This window comes from Hyla sarda, chromosome 3, assembly GCF_029499605.1.
Source record: "Hyla sarda isolate aHylSar1 chromosome 3, aHylSar1.hap1, whole genome shotgun sequence".
NCBI classification, from domain to species: domain Eukaryota; kingdom Metazoa; phylum Chordata; class Amphibia; order Anura; family Hylidae; genus Hyla; species Hyla sarda.
This window is the reverse complement of record NC_079191.1, coordinates 173,315,855-173,334,021: the sequence shown is the minus strand read 5'-3', so window position 1 is coordinate 173,334,021 and position 18,167 is coordinate 173,315,855. Positions and strand designations below refer to the sequence as shown.

The window sequence follows — 18,167 nt, the reverse complement described above, 5'->3', positions numbered from 1 at the left end:
TATTACGGCAGCTATATTTATTAAGAATATAGAAGATTTTAAAAGAAAGATGCCTACCAACATTCTTTTCAGAAAAATCGACTTACATTCCGAACTTTACATAGAAGAAAATACAACAACATCAAATAAGTTTTAAGGACATACTGACACAGTAATGTGAAGTTGACTGCTATAAATAAGGAATTATCCAAACTAGATACAGAAATGCCAGTGTGTATACTAACTGAAAACAGTACCTATGATGCCGTATTAGAAATCAACCTTTCAGTATCTAAACGGATCTGTTTGTAAAGTATGCAGGTCAAGGCATATTAGAAGATAGAGGTGTATTTTTTTTTTTAACAAAAAAATAGTTTTGTTTATACACTTACAAAGTTTCTGTGCCTAAGAACAATCCAGGGGTATTTATACATGAAAAAGTGTTACGCCGAGCGCTCCGGGTTCCCGCTCCTCCCCGGAGCGCTCGCAGCATTCTCCTGTTCACAGCGCTCCGGTCATACCCGCTGACCGGGAACGCTGCGATAATGTCCCTAGCCGTGATGCGATCCGCGATGCGGGACGCGCCCGCTCGCGATTCGCATCCCGGCCCGCTTACCAGACTCGTTCCCCGTCTGTGCTGTCCCGGCGCGCACGGCCCGCTCCCTAGGGCACGCGCGCGCCGGCTCTCTGCGATTTAAAGGGCCAGTGTACCAATGATTGGTGCCTGGCTCAATCAGTCTGATTAGCCTCCACCTGCTCTCTGTCTATATAACCTCACTTCGCCTTCCCTTCCTTGCCGGATCATGTTGCCATTGTGCCTTGAGAAAGCGTTCCTTGTGTATCCCAAGCCAGTGTTCCTGACCTCTTGCCATTGCCCCTGACTACGATCCTTGCTGCCTGCCCTGACCTTCTGCTACGTCCGACCTTGCTCTTGCCTAATCCCTTGTACCACGCCTATCTCAGCAGTCAGAGAGGTTGAGCCGTTGCCGGTTGATACGACCTGGTTGCTACCGCCGCTGTAAGGCCATCCCGCTTTGCGGCGGGCTCTGGTGAATACCAGTAGCAACTTAGAACCGGTCCGACGGCACGGTCCACGCCAATCCCTCTCTGACACAGAGGATCCACCTCCAGCCGGCCGAATCCTGACAGTAGATCCGGCCATGGATCCCGCTGAGGTGCCGCTGCCAAGTCTCGCTGACATATCCACGGTGGTCGCCCAGCAATCCCGACTGATCGCCCAACAAGGTCACCAGCTGTTGCACTTGACCGCCATGCTACAGCAACTTCAGTCACAGCTACAGCAACAACCATCTCCTCTGCCGGCTCCTGCCCCTCCTCCGCAGCGAGCGGCCGCTCCTAACCTCCGCTTGTCCCTGCCGGACAAATTTGATGGGGACTCTAGACTCTGCCATGGTCTCCTGTCTGGGAAGGCCCTGTCTTGGGCCACACCGCTCTGGGCACCTCTCTCACAGTATCCTTTGCAATCTACCCCTGTGCCTCCCGCCGAGGAGGCTATGCAAGTGGATCGGTCTCGCCTGACCCATGAGGAGAGGACTCGCCGCAGAGATAAAAATTTATGTCTGTACTGCGCTAGTACCGAACATTTCTTGGTGGATTGCCCTATTCGTTCTCCATGTCTGGGAAACGCACGCACGCACCCAGCTCACGTGGGAGTGGCGTCTCTTGGTCTGAAGTCTGCTTCTCCACGTCTCACTATGCCCATACGGATTTCTCCTTCTGCCAACTCCTCCTTCTCAGCTGTGGCCTTCTTGGACTCTGGTTCTGCGGGAAATTTTATTTTGGCCTCTTTTGTTAATAAGTTCAACATCCCTGTGACCCGTCTCGCCAAGCCGCTCTACATTTCCTCGGTCAACGGAGTAATATTGGACTGCACTGTGCATTACCGCACAGAACCCCTGCTCATGAGCATTGGACTGCATCACGAAAAAATTGAACTTTTTGTCTTGCCCAACTGCACCTCTGAAGTCCTCCTCGGTCTGCCATGGCTCCAACGCCACTCTCCTACCCTTGACTGGACCACAGGGGAGATCAAGAGCTGGGGTGCTTCTTGCCACAAAAAATGCCTCACGTCTGCTCCCAGTCCCGTCAGTCAAACCTCAGTGTCTCCTCCTTTACCTGGTCTCCCCAAGGCCTATCAGGACTATGCTGTGTCTCCTCCTCATAGCCCCCGTCCTGGTAACACTCTGCCCCGTGCCAAGCTTCACCCTCTTCCCCCCCTCCCCACTCCCACACCTTCTGGTTTGCCCGCTGTTGATGAGGTTTCCCGGGACTTCTCCACCATCTGGAAAGAGACTCAAAAATCCCTCATACAGGCCTCATCCCAGATGAAGAAGCATGCCGACAAAAAAAGAAGAACTCCTCCTGTCTTTGTTCCTGGAGACAAAGTGTGGCTCTCCGCCATGTATATCCGCTTCCGTGTCCCCAGTTATAAACTGGGATCCCGTTATCTTGGACCCTTTAAAATCAAGTGCCAAATCAATCCTGTTTCCTACAAACTCCTTCTTCCCCCTTCTCTCCGTATTCCTAACGCTTTTCATGTCTCTCTCCTTAAACCGCTTATCCTTAACCGCTTCTTTCCCAAGGTTGTTGCTCCTACTCCTGTCTCCGGGTCCTCAGATGTCTTCTCGGTTAAAGAAATTCTCGCGTCTAGGACGCTCAGAGGTAAAAAAAAAATTCTTGTAGATTGGGAGAATTGCGGCCCTGAGGAGAGGTCATGGGTACCCGAAGATAACATTCTCGACAAGGACCTAATTCACAAATTTTCAGGTTCCAAAAAGAGGGGGAGACCCAATGGGGGGATACTGTTACGCCGAGTGCTCCGGGTTCCCGCTCCTCCCCGGAGCGCTTGCTGCATTCTCCTGTTCGCAGCGCCCCGGTCAGACCCGCTGTGTAAAGGAAAGAATGAATGGGCCATGTATCATGAGATTTTGAGAGAAAACCTTCCATCAGCAAGGGCATTGAAGATAAAACGTGTCTGGGTCTTTCAGCATGACAATGATCTCAATCACACCACCCGGGCAACAAAGGAGTGGCTTCGTAAGAAGCATTTCAAGGTCCTGAAGTGGCCTAGTCAGTTTCCAGTTTCCAGTGAACCCCATAGAAAACCTTTGGAGGGAGTTGAAAGTCTGTGTTGCCCAGTGACAGCCCCAAAACATCACTGCTCTAGAGGAGATCTGCATGTAGGAATGGGCCAAAATACCAGCAATAGTGTGTGAAAACCTTGTGAAGACTTACAGAAAACGTTTGATCTCTGTCATTGCCAACAAAGGGTATATATAACAAAAGTATTGAGATGAACTTTTGTTATTGACCAAATACTTATTTTGCACCATAATTTGCAAGTAAATTCTTTAAAAATCAGACAATGATTTTATGGATTTTTTTTCTCATTATGTCTCCCATAGTTGAGGTATACCTATGATGAAAATTACAGGCCTCTCTCATCTTTTTAATTGGGAGAACTTTTGGTGGCTGACTAAATACTTTTTTCTTCACTATAGGTAACAGAACCTAACTCAAGGTTTTCCAACCAGTGGGCCTCCAGCTGTTGCACAACTACAACTCCCAGCATGCACAGTCTGTCAGTGCATGCTGGGAGTTGTAGTTTTGCAACAGCTGGAGGTTCGCCCCCCCCCCCCCCCTCCCCCATTTGAATGTACAGGGTACAATCACACGGTTGGGCTTACAGTGAGTTTCCTGCTTCAAGTTTGAGCTGTGGCAAATTTTTTGCTGCAGCTCATACGCCTAGCGGGAAACTTGCTGTGAACCCCCGCCCGTGTGAATGTACTCTAATAACACTACACTACACTAACACAAAATAACGGGTAAAACACTACATAAACACACACATACACTGCCCCCCCCCCCCAATAAAAATGAAAAACGTCTTGTACGCCAGTTTTTCCAAAACGGAGCCTCCAGCTGTTGCAAAACAACAACTCTTAGTATTGCCAGACAGCCATTGATTGTCCAGGTATGCTGGGAGTTTAGCAACAGATGAAGGCACCCTGTTTGGGAATCACTCGCATAGAATATTTTTGTTAGCTGAGGCAATTGTAACGCTTGCATCGGAGTCCACCCCTATGCACATGCCTAATTTAGACCTCAAATGTGCATGTCTCTCACTTTGGAGCCCTGTCATATTTCAAGGAAACAGTTTAGGGCCACATATGGGGTATTTCCGTACTCGGGAGCAATTGTGTTACAAATTTTGGGGGGCTTTTTCTCCTTTTACCCCTTATGAAAAGGAAAAGTTGGGGTCTACACCAGCCTGTTAGTGGAAATTTTTTTATAAATTTTTTTACACTAACATGCTAGTGTTGCCCCATACTATTCATTTTCACAAGAGGTAAAAGGAATAAAAAGTCCCCCAAAGCAATTTCTCCTGAGTACGGAAATACCCCATATGTGGGCGTAAAATGCTCAGGAGTGAGAGCGCACTATGTCCTAGTCCCTTGGCAGAAAAATAGCCCCAATGCATGATGTTTCCACCCCCATGCTTCACAGTAGGTATGGTGTTCTTTGAATGCAACTCAGCATTCTTTCTCCTCCAAACACAACGAGTTGAGTTTTTACCAAAAAGTTCTACTTTGGTTTCATCTGACATATGACGTTCTCCCAATCCTCTTCTGGATAATCCAAATGCTCTCTAGCAAACTTCAGATGGGCCCGGACATGTACTGGCTTAAGCAGGGGGACATGTCTGGTACTGCATGATTTGAGTCCATGGTGGCATAGTTTGTTACTGATGGTAGCCTTTTTGGAAGAAACAAGAGACAGAGGGGATATGATAGAGACATTTAGATAAATAAAGGGAATCAACACAGTAAAGGAGGAGAGCATATTTAAAAAAAGAAAAACTACCTCAACAGGACATAGTTTTAAATTAGAGGGGGAAAGGTTTAAAAGTAATATCAGGAAGTATTACTTTACTGAGAGAGTAGTGGATGCATGGAATAGCCTTCCTGCAGAAGTGGTCATTGCAAATACAGTGAAGGAGTTTAAACATGCATGGGATAGGCATAAGGCTATCCTTCATATAAGATAGGGATAAGCATAAGGCTATCCTTCATATAAGATAGGGATAAGCATAAGGCTATCCTTCATATAAGATAGGGATAGGCATAAGGCTATCCTTCATATAAGATAGGGCCAGGGACTAATGATAGGATTCAGACTATTGGGCAGACTAGATGGGCCAAATGGTTCTTATCTGCTGACACATTCTATGTTTCTATGTTACTTTGGCCGCAGCTCTCCACAGGTCATTCACTAGGTTCCCCCCGTGTGGTACTGGGATTTTTGCTCCTCGTTCTTGTGATAACTTTGACACCACGGGGTGAGATCTTGCGTGGAGCTCCAGATCGAGGGAGATTATAAGTGGTTTTGTATGTCTTCCATTTTCTAATAATTGCTCCCACAGTTGATTTCTTTACACCAAGCTGCTTGCCTATTGCAGATTCAGTCTTCCCAGCCTGGTGCAGGTCTACAATTTTGTTTCTGTGTCCTTCGACAGCTATTTGGTCTTGGCCATAGTGGAGTTTGGAGTGTGACTGTTTGAGGTTGTGGACAGATGTCTTTTATACTGATAACAAGTTCAAACAGGTGCCATTAATGCAGGTAACTATTGGAGGACAGAGGAGATTCTTAAAGGGGTACTCCAGCCCTGAGACATCTTATCCCCTATCCAAACGATAGGGGATAAGATGTCTCACCGCAGGGGTCCCACCGCTGGGGACCCCTGCAATCTTGTGTTTGCCACCCACCTGTTTGAGCTGCATGCCGTGGTGCCAGCTAACAAACAGCCAGGTGGCGACCACGGGGACGGAGTATGGTGATGTCACGACTCCGCCCCCATGTGACATCACCGCTATGCAAGTCTATGGGAGGGGGCGTTAATACAGGTAACTAGTGGAGGACAGAGGAGACTCTTAAAGGGGTACTCCAGCCCTGAGACATCTTATCCCCTATACAAAGGATAGGGGATAAGATGTCTCACCGCAGGTTTCCCGCCGCTGGGGACCCCCGCAATCTTGTGTTCACCACCCACCTGTTTGAGTGGGGGATGATGTCACACGGGGGACGTCACCATACTCCGTTCCCGTGGTCGCCACCCGGCTGTTTGTGAGCTGGTACCGCGGCGTGCAGCTCAAACAGGTGGGTGGTGAACACAAGATTGCGGGGGTCCCCAGTGGCGGGACCCCTGCGGTGAGACATCTTATCCCCTATCCCTTGGATAGGGGATAAGATTTTCAGGACAGGAGTACCCCTTTAAAGAAGAAGTTACAGGTCTGTGAGAGCCAGAAATCTTGCTTGTTTGTAGGTGACCAAATACTTATTTTAACGAGGAATTTACCAATTAATTCATTAGAAATCCCACAATGTGATTTGTCTCTCATAGTTGAAGTGTACCTATGATGAAAATTACAGGCCTCTCATCTTTTTAAGTGGGAGAACTTGCACAATTGGTGGCTGACTAAATACTTATTTCCCCACTGTAACTCAGTATTTTCCAACCAGTGTGCCTCCAGCTGTTGCAAAACTACAACTCCCAGCATGCACTGATCGCCAAAGGGCATGCTGGGAGATGTAGTTATGCAACAGCTGGAGGCACACAGCTACAACTCCCAGCATGCCGAGACAGTCGTTTGCTGTTCGTGCATGCTGGGAGTTGTAGTTTGGCAAGATTTAGAGGGCCACAGTTCAGAGATCACTGTACAGTGATCTCGAAACTGTAGCCCTCCAAATCTTGCAAAACTACAAATCCCAGCATGCCCAAACAGCTGTCTGGGCATGGTGGGAGTTGTAGTTTTGCAACATCTGGAGGGCTACAGTTTAGAGACTACTGTATAGTGGTCTCCAAACTGGTCCTCCAGATGTTGCTAGGCAACATTGCCACACCTCATCGCCGCCGCATCGGGGACCTCCCACTGCCAGTGGTAAGGGACCTCCACCGACACCGGATACAGGACAGTTCCCCTGCTCTGCCAGGACTACTGTGGATGGGCTGAGCGGGGGAACCGAACTTTAACCCCCCCCGTTCCCGATCTTCTATTGGTCGGTCGCTTCTGATCGACAAATAGCAGGGATAGCGGGTTGGCACCACTGCCAACTCAATCCTAACCCTTCAGGTGGATCGGGGTTGTCTTGGACAGCCACGATCCCCCTTATTTTCCAATTCACAGGAGACCAGTATTACCCACAATTGCTGCAGATTGCCAGTCTGAATTGACCGGCCATGTATCGTGAGATTTTGAGTGACAACTTCCTGCAAGGGCATTGAACATGAAATGTGTCTGGGTCTTTCAGCATGACAATGATCCCAAACACACAGCCTGGGCAATGAAGGAGTGGCTTCGTAAAAAGCATTTCAAGGTCCTGGAGATTTGGAGGGAGTTGAAAGTCCCTGCAACAGCCCCAAAACATCACTGCTCTAGAGGAGATCTGCATGGAGGAATGGGCCAAAATACCAGCCACCAACAGTGTGTGAAAACCCTGTGAAGACTTATAGAAAACATTTGACCTCTATCATTGTCAACAAAGGGTATATAACAAAGTATTGAGATTAACTTTTATTATTGACCATATACTTTTTTTCCAACATGATTTACAAATAAATTCTTTAAAAATCAGACAATGAGATTTTTTTTTTCTCAATATGTCTCTCATAGTTGAGGTATACCTATGATGAAAATTACAGGCCTCTCTCATCTTTTTAAGTGGGAGAACTTGCCCAATTGGTGACTGACTACTGTACATAAAATGTTATTATCTACATTATGTAAAAAGTTTTTGCAAACGACAGGTACACTTTAACCGGTTGCCGTCTAAGGACAAGCTGGCTCGTCCTGAGACGGCAAGCGGTGTATAGCGCAGGCTCCTGACTCGAGCCCGCACCATACTGGCCGGCCCCAGCTTATTCTTGTAGCTGGGGGCCGCGGTTAATAACTGACATGCGAGGGGGCGATCCACTGTGGAGGTAGCAGGAGGGCTTACCTCTGCTCCTCTGTGGGTCCCGGCTCTGTGATTGATAGAACCTGGTTTATCAATCAGGCGCAGAGCACACAGATCAATGTGGTTCAATGGAATAACATTGATCTGTATGAGGAATCTACTGATTCCTGCTAAAAGTCCCCTCAGGGGACTAAAAGTGTAAAAAAAAAAAAAAAAGTTGAATAAAAAGTAAAAAAAAAAAAAAAAACACCCATTAACCCCTTCCATATTAAAAGTTTGAATCACCCCCCTTTTCCCAAATTCCATATAAAAAATATGTAAACATAATAAAAAATAAACACATGTAGCATTGCCGCATGAGAAAACTATAAAAATATTATGTTAATTAAACTGCACGGTCAATGCGTTTACGTAAAAAAATACCAAAGTCCAAAATTGCATATTTTTGGTCACTTTGTATACCTTTAAAAAATTTATAAAAAGCGATAAAAAAGTTCCATCAAAACAAAATGGTACCGATAAAAACTTCAGATTACGGCGCAAAAATTTAGCCTTCACAAATCCCCGGATACGAAAAAGTAAAAAAGTTATAGGGGTCAGAAGATGCTAATTTTCAACATACAAATTTTTTAGGTAGTAAAATAAAGTAAAAGCTATATAAATGAGGTATCCTTGTACCTGTATGGACCTACAGAATAAATGTTACGCCGAGCGCTCCGGGTCCCCGCTCCTCCCCGGAGCGCTCGCTACACTCTCCTCACTGCAGCGCTCCGGTCAGATCCACTGACCCGGGGCGCTGCGATTCCGCTTCCAGCCGGGATGCGATTCGCGATGCGGGTAGCGCCCGCTCGCGATGCGCACCCCGGCTCCCGTACCTGACTCGCTCTCCCTCGGTCCTGTCCCGGCGCGCGCGGCCCCGCTCCCTAGGGCGCGCGCGCGCCGGGTCTTTGCGATTTAAAGGGCCACTGCGCCGCTGATTGGCGCAGTGATTCCAATTAGTGTGTTCACCTGTGCACTTCCCTATATCACCTCACTTCCCCTGCACTCCCTTGCCGGATCTTGTTGCCATCGTGCCAGTGAAAGCGTTTCCTTGTGTGTTCCTAGCCTGTGTTCCAGACCTCCTGCCGTTGCCCCTGACTACGATCCTTGCTGCCTGCCCCGACCTTCTGCTACGTCCGACCTTGCTTCTGTCTACTCCCTTGTACCGCGCCTATCTTCAGCAGCCAGAGAGGTTGAGCCGTTGCTAGTGGATACGACCTGGTCACTACCGCCGCAGCAAGACCATCCCGCTTTGCGGCGGGCTCTGGTGAAAACCAGTAGTGACTTAGAACCGATCCACTAGCACGGTCCACGCCAATCCCTCTCCGGCACAGAGGATCCACTACCTGCCAGCCGGCATCGTGACAGTAGATCCGGCCATGGATCCCGCTGAAGTTCCTCTGCCAGTTGTCGCTGACCTCACCACGGTGGTCGCCCAGCAGTCACAACAGATAGCGCAACAAGGCCAACAGCTGTCTCAACTGACCGTTATGCTACAGCAGTTACTACCACAGCTTCAGCAATCATCTCCTCCGCCAGCTCCTGCACCTCCTCCGCAGCGAGTGGCCGCTTCTGGTCTACGCCTATCCTTGCCGGATAAATTTGATGGGGACTCTAAGTTTTGCCGTGGCTTTCTTTCCCAATGTTCCCTGCACTTGGAGATGATGTCGGACCAGTTTCCCACTGAAAGGTCTAAGGTGGCTTTCGTAGTCAGCCTTCTGTCTGGAAAAGCCCTGTCTTGGGCCACACCGCTCTGGGACCGCAATGACCCTGTCACTGCCTCTGTACACTCCTTCTTCTCGGAAATCCGAAGTGTCTTTGAGGAACCTGCCCGAGCCTCTTCTGCTGAGACTGCCCTGTTGAACCTGGTCCAGGGTAATTCTTCCGTTGGCGAGTATGCCGTACAATTCCGTACTCTTGCTTCAGAATTATCCTGGAATAATGAGGCCCTCTGCGCGACCTTTAAAAAAGGCCTATCCAGCAACATTAAAGATGTTCTGGCCGCACGAGAAATCCCTGCTAATCTACATGAACTCATTCACCTAGCCACTCGCATTGACATGCGTTTTTCCGAAAGGCGTCAGGAGCTCCGCCAGGATATGGACTCTGTTCGCACGAGGCGTTTCTTCTCCTCGGCTCCTCTCTCCTCTGGTCCCCTGCAATCCGTTCCTGTGCCTCCCGCCGTGGAGTTTACTCTTTTCCTATTATCTCGGGAACACTGCTGAATTATTACAAATACAATTACTAATAAAAATAAAGATAACATAATATGCAGACATAATATGCAGTGTTTTTTGTGTGCGATCAACTATTGTGGAAATGGTAATGTGGCACCACCTACTGACCATAAAAGTAATTGTGCACTGGAGTTATTTCTTCTAAGATCCTTGAAATAAAAAGCTTTTTATTGGTCCCAGTTTCCCAATAACATTGTAAACGCTTAATAACACATTGTCATTTTATTCCTATTTGATTTCTTTTTATGATGCTTCCTGAGCCTCCGAGCGAAACACATATGTACAGGACTCCCAAAACAATGATATAACTATCACAGGAGAGCACTTGGCTTTTTACTGACACATAACTTGATCCTTCCTATACTTCTATAAAGCAATAAGGCAGAGTTTTCTAAATTGTGTGTTGCAACACATTTGTGTGTTGGCGGCAGTCTGCAGGTGTGTTGTGGGACCGTTCTGTCTGGCCGCTGCAGCAGCTGCTGGTGAATGTTCTCAAGCGGTCAGGGCCTCTCTGCCTGATCTTAAACTAGCAGACTATCGGTAGCAGTAGTGGCTGCTGGGATTTCTGACAAGTAACGCCCCTGACATTGCCCCCGAGGAGTGGAGCAGGAGGATGTCACTTGTCAGGAGACACTGAGCAGGAGCTGCCGAACCTGTGCCTATAATGGAGCAGAACAGACAGAATGGAGACGAACAAGAGGTTTTAAGGCTAGGTGTGTGATCATTAAAGGGCACAAGATGTGACGAAGGGGGGTGATGAAATGGCACAGTGGGTGACGACAGGGAGCAATGAAATGGCATAAGAGGTGAAATGGCACAGGAGATGATAAAGGGGGGTGATGAAATAGCACAGGAGATGATGAAGGGGGTGATGAAATGGCACAGGAGATGATAAAGGGGGGTGATGAAAGAGCACAGGAGATGATGAAGAGGGTGATGAAATGGCACAGGAGATGATGAAGGGGGGTGATGGAATAGCACAGGAGATGATGAAGGGGGTGATGAAATGGCACAGGAGATGATAAAGGGGGGTGATGAAAAAGCACAGGAGATGATGAAGAGGGTGATGAAATGGCACAGGAGATGATGAAGGGGGGTGATGGAATAGCACAGGAGATGATGAAGGGGGTGATGAAATGGCACAGGAGATGATAAAGGGGGGTGATGAAAGAGCACAGGAGATGATGAAGAGGGTGATGAAATGGCACAGGAGATGATGAAGGGGGGTAATGAAAAAGCACAAAAAGTGATAAATGGGAATGATGAAATGGCAAAAGAGATTATTAAGGGGATGATGAAATGACAGCGGGGTTGATGAAAGGGGTGGTGATGAAGTGGCACCCGGAATGATGAAGGGTGATGAAGGAGGTAGTGATAAAATTGCACAGAAGGTTATGAAGAGAGTGATAAAATGGCACAGGGGATGATAAAATGGAACTGGGGTGATGAGGGGGTGAAATGACACAGGGGATGATGAGGGGGATGAAATGGCACAGGAGGTGATGAAGGGGAGATGAAATGACACAGTGGCCCTCATTTACAAAAACTGGAGTGTCGGTTAGGTCTTTTTTTTCCTTGTGATTTACTAATCTGTCGCCCAATTTCCCTTTCTTTCTGTCGCAGGATTTTTTTCTGTCGCACAAAATGTATTATGAGCGACAGAAAAAAGTCTCTGCAAATTCTGACTACATTAGTGCTTGTACTACTACCCCCATCATGGAACAGGGTGTGTTCCATGTTGGGGATAGTAGTGCAGGGGCTGAGGGATTGATCGCACCGGGTCTCACTTCTGAGACCCGATCCGATCAGATGTTATTAAGCAGGGGAGCGGGTGGCATGTTCCGATCCCCTGCAATGTACTGTAAACTTTCATTTTTAAATTCCCCACGAGAAGCCCTGAATGGCCGGGACCGAGGAGCCAATCAGGGCTCCTGGCAGAGTTTTAATATAGAAGCGCTGTGGTGGGCAAAGATGTATAGAATCGCTGGGGGGGATATATATCTGGCCCCTCCAGCGTTTCTATATATCTTCCCCCTGCTGTGCTATATCAAACTTAGTGCCCGCTGCGCTTGAATAAAGGTACTGCCCCCCCAGTGCTATAATATATCTATACTGACCCCCGCTGCGCATATACTGACCCCCGCTGCGCATATTTATATATACATATACTGCCTCCCCCAAGCTGCACATATTAATCTTCATCTTCTCCCTCCCCTGGCTGCCAATGAATGAAAACTCTATTAGCGGGGGAGCGGAGGGCTGCTGCCCGCTCTCGCTGCTAAGAGTTTGTCATTCATAGCGGGCAGCAGCTGCATATCATGCTGTGGGGGTCAGACATATGGATATATGTCTGACCCTCACATCATACATATACAAATGCTGGCTCACCGCTATGAATGAAGTAAAACAATGCAGGGAGCGGAGGCTCCGCTGCTGCTGCCAATAGTTTACTTGTCATTCATAGCGGTGAGCCGGCATTTGTATATGTATGATGTGAGGGTCAGACATATATCCATATGTCTGACCCCCACAGCATGATATGCAGCTGCTGCCCGCTATGAATGACAAACTCTTAGCAGCGAGAGCGGGCAGCAGCCCTCCGCTCCCCCGCTAATAGAGTTTTCATTCATTGGCAGCCAGGGGAGGGAGAAGATGAAGATTAATATGCGCAGCTTGAGGGAGGCAGTATATATATAAATATGTGCAGCGGGGGTCAGTATAGATATATAATAGTGCTGGGAGGGGCAGTACATTTATTCAAGCGCAGCGGGCACTAAGTTTGATATAGCGCAGCAAGGGGAAAGATATACAGAAACGCTGGAGGGGCCAGATATATACCCCCCCCCCAGCGATTCTATACATCTTTGCCCACCACAGCGCTTCTATATTAAAACTCTGCCAGGAGCCCTGATTGGCTCTTCGTTCCTGGCCATTCAGGGCTTCTGGTGGGGAATTTAAAAATGAAAGTTTACAGTACATTGCATGGGATCGGAACATGCCACCCGCTCCCCTGCTTAATAACATCTGATTGGATCGGGTCTCAGAAGTGAGACCCGGTGCGATCAATCCCTCAGCCCCTCTACTACTACCCCCAACATGGAACAGACCCTGTTCCATGCTGGGGGTAGCAGGATTCACTCCGTTTTGAGTAATTTCCCGACAGCTCAGAACTGTCGGGTTTCTGTGAAGCAAAACTCACAAGTTTTCCTGTGAGTTTTCTTCACACTCGGAGGGTTTTTTCTCTTTTTGTCGGGAACACACCCCTTTTGTTGGGGAACACGCCCCTTTTGACGGGAAAAACGCCCCTTTTGCAGTTTTTTTTTTCCACTTTGAGTGATTTTGTCAGGTTGTGCGCCAGATTCTGGTGCAAATTGTGGCGCAAATTGTGGCCTGTTAGTAAATGAGGGCCAGTGTGTGCTAAGGGGGAAACAAAATGGCATGGGAGGTGATGAAGGGGGGGGGGGGGAAATAAATGGCTTAGGGGGTTAACAAATGTTAACCAAAATGAAAAGTTTAGAAAGAAGTGCTATACACAGTGTAACAAACATACAGCTGTACCATGTATGGAGAAAACTAAATATTTGTACTGAACTATATTTTCTATGTGCTTTTTTAAACTATTTATTTATTTGTTTTACAAAATTCCTTACAATGCTTTGATGGTAAACATATCATAAATTACATATTAGTACAATTCATCTGTTCCTTTACCTGATAAAACTGTAAAAATATTATCGCATCCATGTAAACATACTTTCACAGTAACTTGTCGATGGCCACTTCTATCACTTGGTTATCCCATACATTTGGGGCTGTATAGAAGCCATATACAATTACATTGTGGATTGGATCATCTAGTAAGGGAAATTATTGCAGGCCTTGCGTGTGTAGGTAAAGCAGACAGGAGAACTTTGAAAACAACAAAGTGAGCCCTCTTTACTTCCGCTTCCGTAGACACCAGTTTATGTGGCCTTTCTACAAATCGGCAACCTTCATTAAGGATAATGGTGAAAACCCAGCTGCTATAACTGCGGCGAACAAAAAGCAACAATTTCTTAAATAAAGCAATAAAAAGTGAGAGTATTCTGCATAATGTTATATGCACAAATAGATAATTATGTGTCCCCTAAAACTAGCATAAACCTAAATTATCCCCAACGCTGATGATTATGAGTGCATATTGTAATTCACATTGGGCGCTCAGTGTTTATTCTGAATATTCATACGGCGGATAACTTAATGCATTCTACATTCATTACACAAGAGCACAATTTCATATACATAATGATTACTGTCTATTTTGTTATATGGATTTTATTACTCAAATGGATGTAATCATTGCTTTCTGTTTTAGGATTGAGCTGCCAGTCAAAGAGATTATACATTATTTCCAGTCGCACAGCCAAGCAATTACTTGTGGCTATTGAAGGTAAGCATGTTATTACGAGACACAACAGTACGCAGTAATATACGTATATCTCTAGGTGGACTTCAAATCATTTTTTCTCTTGTGCCAAGACTGAGTTGGCACTGTTCTATTAATTGTGTGTCTTACAACTTAGCATAGTGATTGATATTGTCCATACATGTAGCACAATAGCATATGCAGACATATAAGTAATGTGAAACAATGACCTTCACCTGCACAGTCCAGGTAAGGTGCCTGATGTAGAAACGTGGTTGATAATACAGTTTGGAAACTTGTACAACATTGTTTTCTGACAAATGCCATATAAGAGAAGGAAGAGCAGTACAGTCTTTATCATGCTTGGTGTGCATGGTGCCAAGCATAGCAGAAGGCAAGGGGTCAGATGGGTGGAGACTGCTTAGACTAGTCAACTTTACATACAGAAAGGAACTGGCTTAAAGGGGTACTCCGGTAGAGAACTTTTTTTTAAATGAACTGGTGCCAGAAAGTTAAACAGATTTGTAAATTACTTCTATTAAAAAATCTTAATCCTTTCAGTACTTTTTAGCAGCTGTATGCTACAGAGGAAAAGCTTAAATTTTTTAATTTCTTTTTTGTGTTGTCCACAGTGCTCTCTGCTGACACCTGATGCCCGTATCAGGAACTGTCCAGAGCAGGAGAAAATCCCCATAGTAAACCTGTGCTGCTCTGGATATTTCCTGACACAGACAGAGGTGTCAGCAGAGAGCACTGTGGACAACACAAAAAAGAAATTCAAAAAGTAAAGAATTTACTCTGTAGCATACAGCTGCTAAAAAGTACTAAAAGGATTACGATTTGTTAATAGAAGTAATTTTCAAATCTGTTTAACTTTGTGGCACCAGTTCATTTAAAAAAAAAAAAGTTTTCCACCGGAATATCCCTTTAATGGTTTCAATGTTTACAAGACACATCAGCTAATGGTTTTCATGTAGAGGGACAGTTGAAAAGTCTGGTGGTTGCTGTGTACATCTTAAAGTGTAAGGTTAGGTTCACAGTGAGGAATTTCCATCTAAGTGCGCCCAGTGCCAACTAATTCAGTCAGCGCTAGGACCATGCGGACATTGCTGTCTTTATTCCCCACAGATTTTGCTTTAAGAATGATGGCAGAATTACAGTGGCAGATATACAGTATGTCTTCTGGTGGTGGATATTCTGTAGTGTATTATGCTGCATCAGATTTTCAGTGCAACATAGTAACAGCTGGGAAGGATTGAGGAGGCGAGACACCTGTTTAGCAGTAATTATGTCACTGAAGGGCAGCAAAGAGATTAATAAAATAGAAAACAAAATCTCTCATTGTCGTCTACATTTTTCAATGATTATTTATTGTAATGACAGTTACACTATACTCTTCACTCTTCTCCATGTTCTTTCTGCCTTTCACACATCATGGATTATCACCTGTCACATGGGAAAGCTATTCTTTACCTTCTCCGGTCAGTGTTTCTACACCACAGCTCTCTCTTTTGGCCCTCCAGGAGTCTGGATGGACTGTCAGCCCCTCTTCCTATTACAGACACAGAGTTTGCCAGGCGCCAATTCCTGAGATGTGTATCACAAGTCTGAGCAAAGTCTGTCACTATTATAGAGCGAGGAGCTGACATTGGCTGGAGGGCCAAAACCACAAGAAAGAGATAACAGAGTGGGGAAGGCAAGAAAAACACTAGGGTGCATCCAGAACAGATTAATCTGGAAATCTTAGGATTGTCACCATACTTTATTTTTGGAATTTCTAGACCAAAACTAGGAAGGGTCACCTAAAAACTTGCCAAACTGACCAAATACAAACTATGGTCGGTTAGTCCAGTACTGAGTAATAATAACAAAATAAATGACAAATTATTTGCTTGTCCATAGTGTGTTTTTATGGTTATAATCACGTTTTTGGGCTAAGGTTATCTAAACACCTGGTTCTTGAATTTGAACTTTTTCAGATTTCTTGCACTAAATTTAAAATTATTTAAGCTGTCTTTGTATGGACAAAAACAGAGAAACTTCTTCCACAAGCAGCAGTGCTGCACAAATTACATGGTGACGGCCATGGAAACAAAACCTGAAGAATATTATTTTAATGAGGTCCATACAAAACACTCAGGGATGTATTAACCAATGGAAGGGTATTTTAGGCCCCTTCCAGCACCTAAATGGATAAATATATGTGTACACATATTGCTACTGTGCAGGGCGCAAAGTGCTATTAACCAGTGGAATCCATTGGTTATAGCCACTTTGTATTCTACACCCCAACAATATATGTACATATATACAACACTTCCACAGATAGAAAATTAATGGGTTTCACTACCTCAGGGGCCCCTAAGCCTCAGCCCAGAAATCCTGATGGGTAATACACATTAGCCTTTAACTTTTATAGGAAAGCATCTTACCGTGGTTTTGACAACACAAAACTGCAGCTGTTTAGCATGCAGCGTCTGCAGACCATACCTTTACACTGAGCTTCTATATGTGTATAAGGATCTTTCATATATAAGATGCAGAGAACAGATCCAAGATCACTGTCCAGCCCAAAATCATATGTAAAAATGTAACTTACAGATACAACAGAATTCTGTATTAAAAAAAATATATATCAGAATATAAACAATTGCTTCCAGTAATCCAAAAGGAATGCCTTTTCTGATATTAGTCCTTCATTTTCCCCAGCATTAAAGGGGTACTCCGGTGGAAAACTTTTTTTTTTTTTTTATGAACCGGTGACAGAAAGTTAAACAGATTTGCAAATTATTTCTATTACAAAATCTTTATCCTTCCAGTGCTTATTAGCAGCTGTATGCTACAGAGGAAATTCTTGGCCCAACGTGTATAATCTTCTTTATGACAGTCACAATTCCCCTATGACAACCAATTCCAACTATGAAAGCCCAATGTCAACCACAATGTCCCTTATGCCAAGCACAAACTCCCATGCTAGCCACTATGCCACCCCTGACACTTCTCTATGTTGGACATTAACATAGACTCAGTTACTGACATCTACATCAACATCAGGCACTTGGAGACAAGGAAACAGCTGTGACCCAGTGGGGTAGTATACCCAATGCTCGTGCCCTTGGTGCCTACATCTATTGACAACACTGAGGGTTGTGATTAAGATTTGCTGGACACCTGAATATGACTTATCTGCTTAGCAATAATTTCTTTTCCAGGATATATCTTCCAGCAGCACATGTAAGGTGATGCCACTGTTGTATGGCATTTCTGTGACTGTGGATGATTGTTACAGTTACGGTTATTTCTTTATTGCAGATTCTAGTTGCTTGTGCCACCAGCTATGCGGCCCTGCTCGCTCTTGCTGCCTTCAACTCTGTGATCAAAGCAGAGAGAAAGTGTTAAGGTTCTGCAGACCCTACCGGGTGGATGTGTGCTGCTTGTTCTGCTGCCTCATGGTCATCAGAGTATTCTCCTCTTCTAATGTTCTCCTAGGCTTTGTCCAGCAGAGGTCAGTCTAGTGGATTAATGAGTTGTAA

At 45.6% G+C, this 18,167-nt stretch overlaps 1 protein-coding gene across 1 annotated transcript in view; it reads left to right on the top strand.

Moving 5' to 3' along the window:
* The window catches only part of LOC130361885 (phospholipid scramblase family member 5-like), a 39,144-nt gene that overhangs the window by 9,729 nt on the left and 11,248 nt on the right, over nucleotides 1–18,167 (top strand). The window contains exons 5-6 of the mRNA XM_056565517.1: nucleotides 14,584–14,658; nucleotides 17,947–18,139. Coding sequence (XP_056421492.1) covers nucleotides 14,584–14,658; nucleotides 17,947–18,139 — 268 coding nt within the window. The remainder of the gene's footprint in view (nucleotides 1–14,583; nucleotides 14,659–17,946; nucleotides 18,140–18,167) is intronic.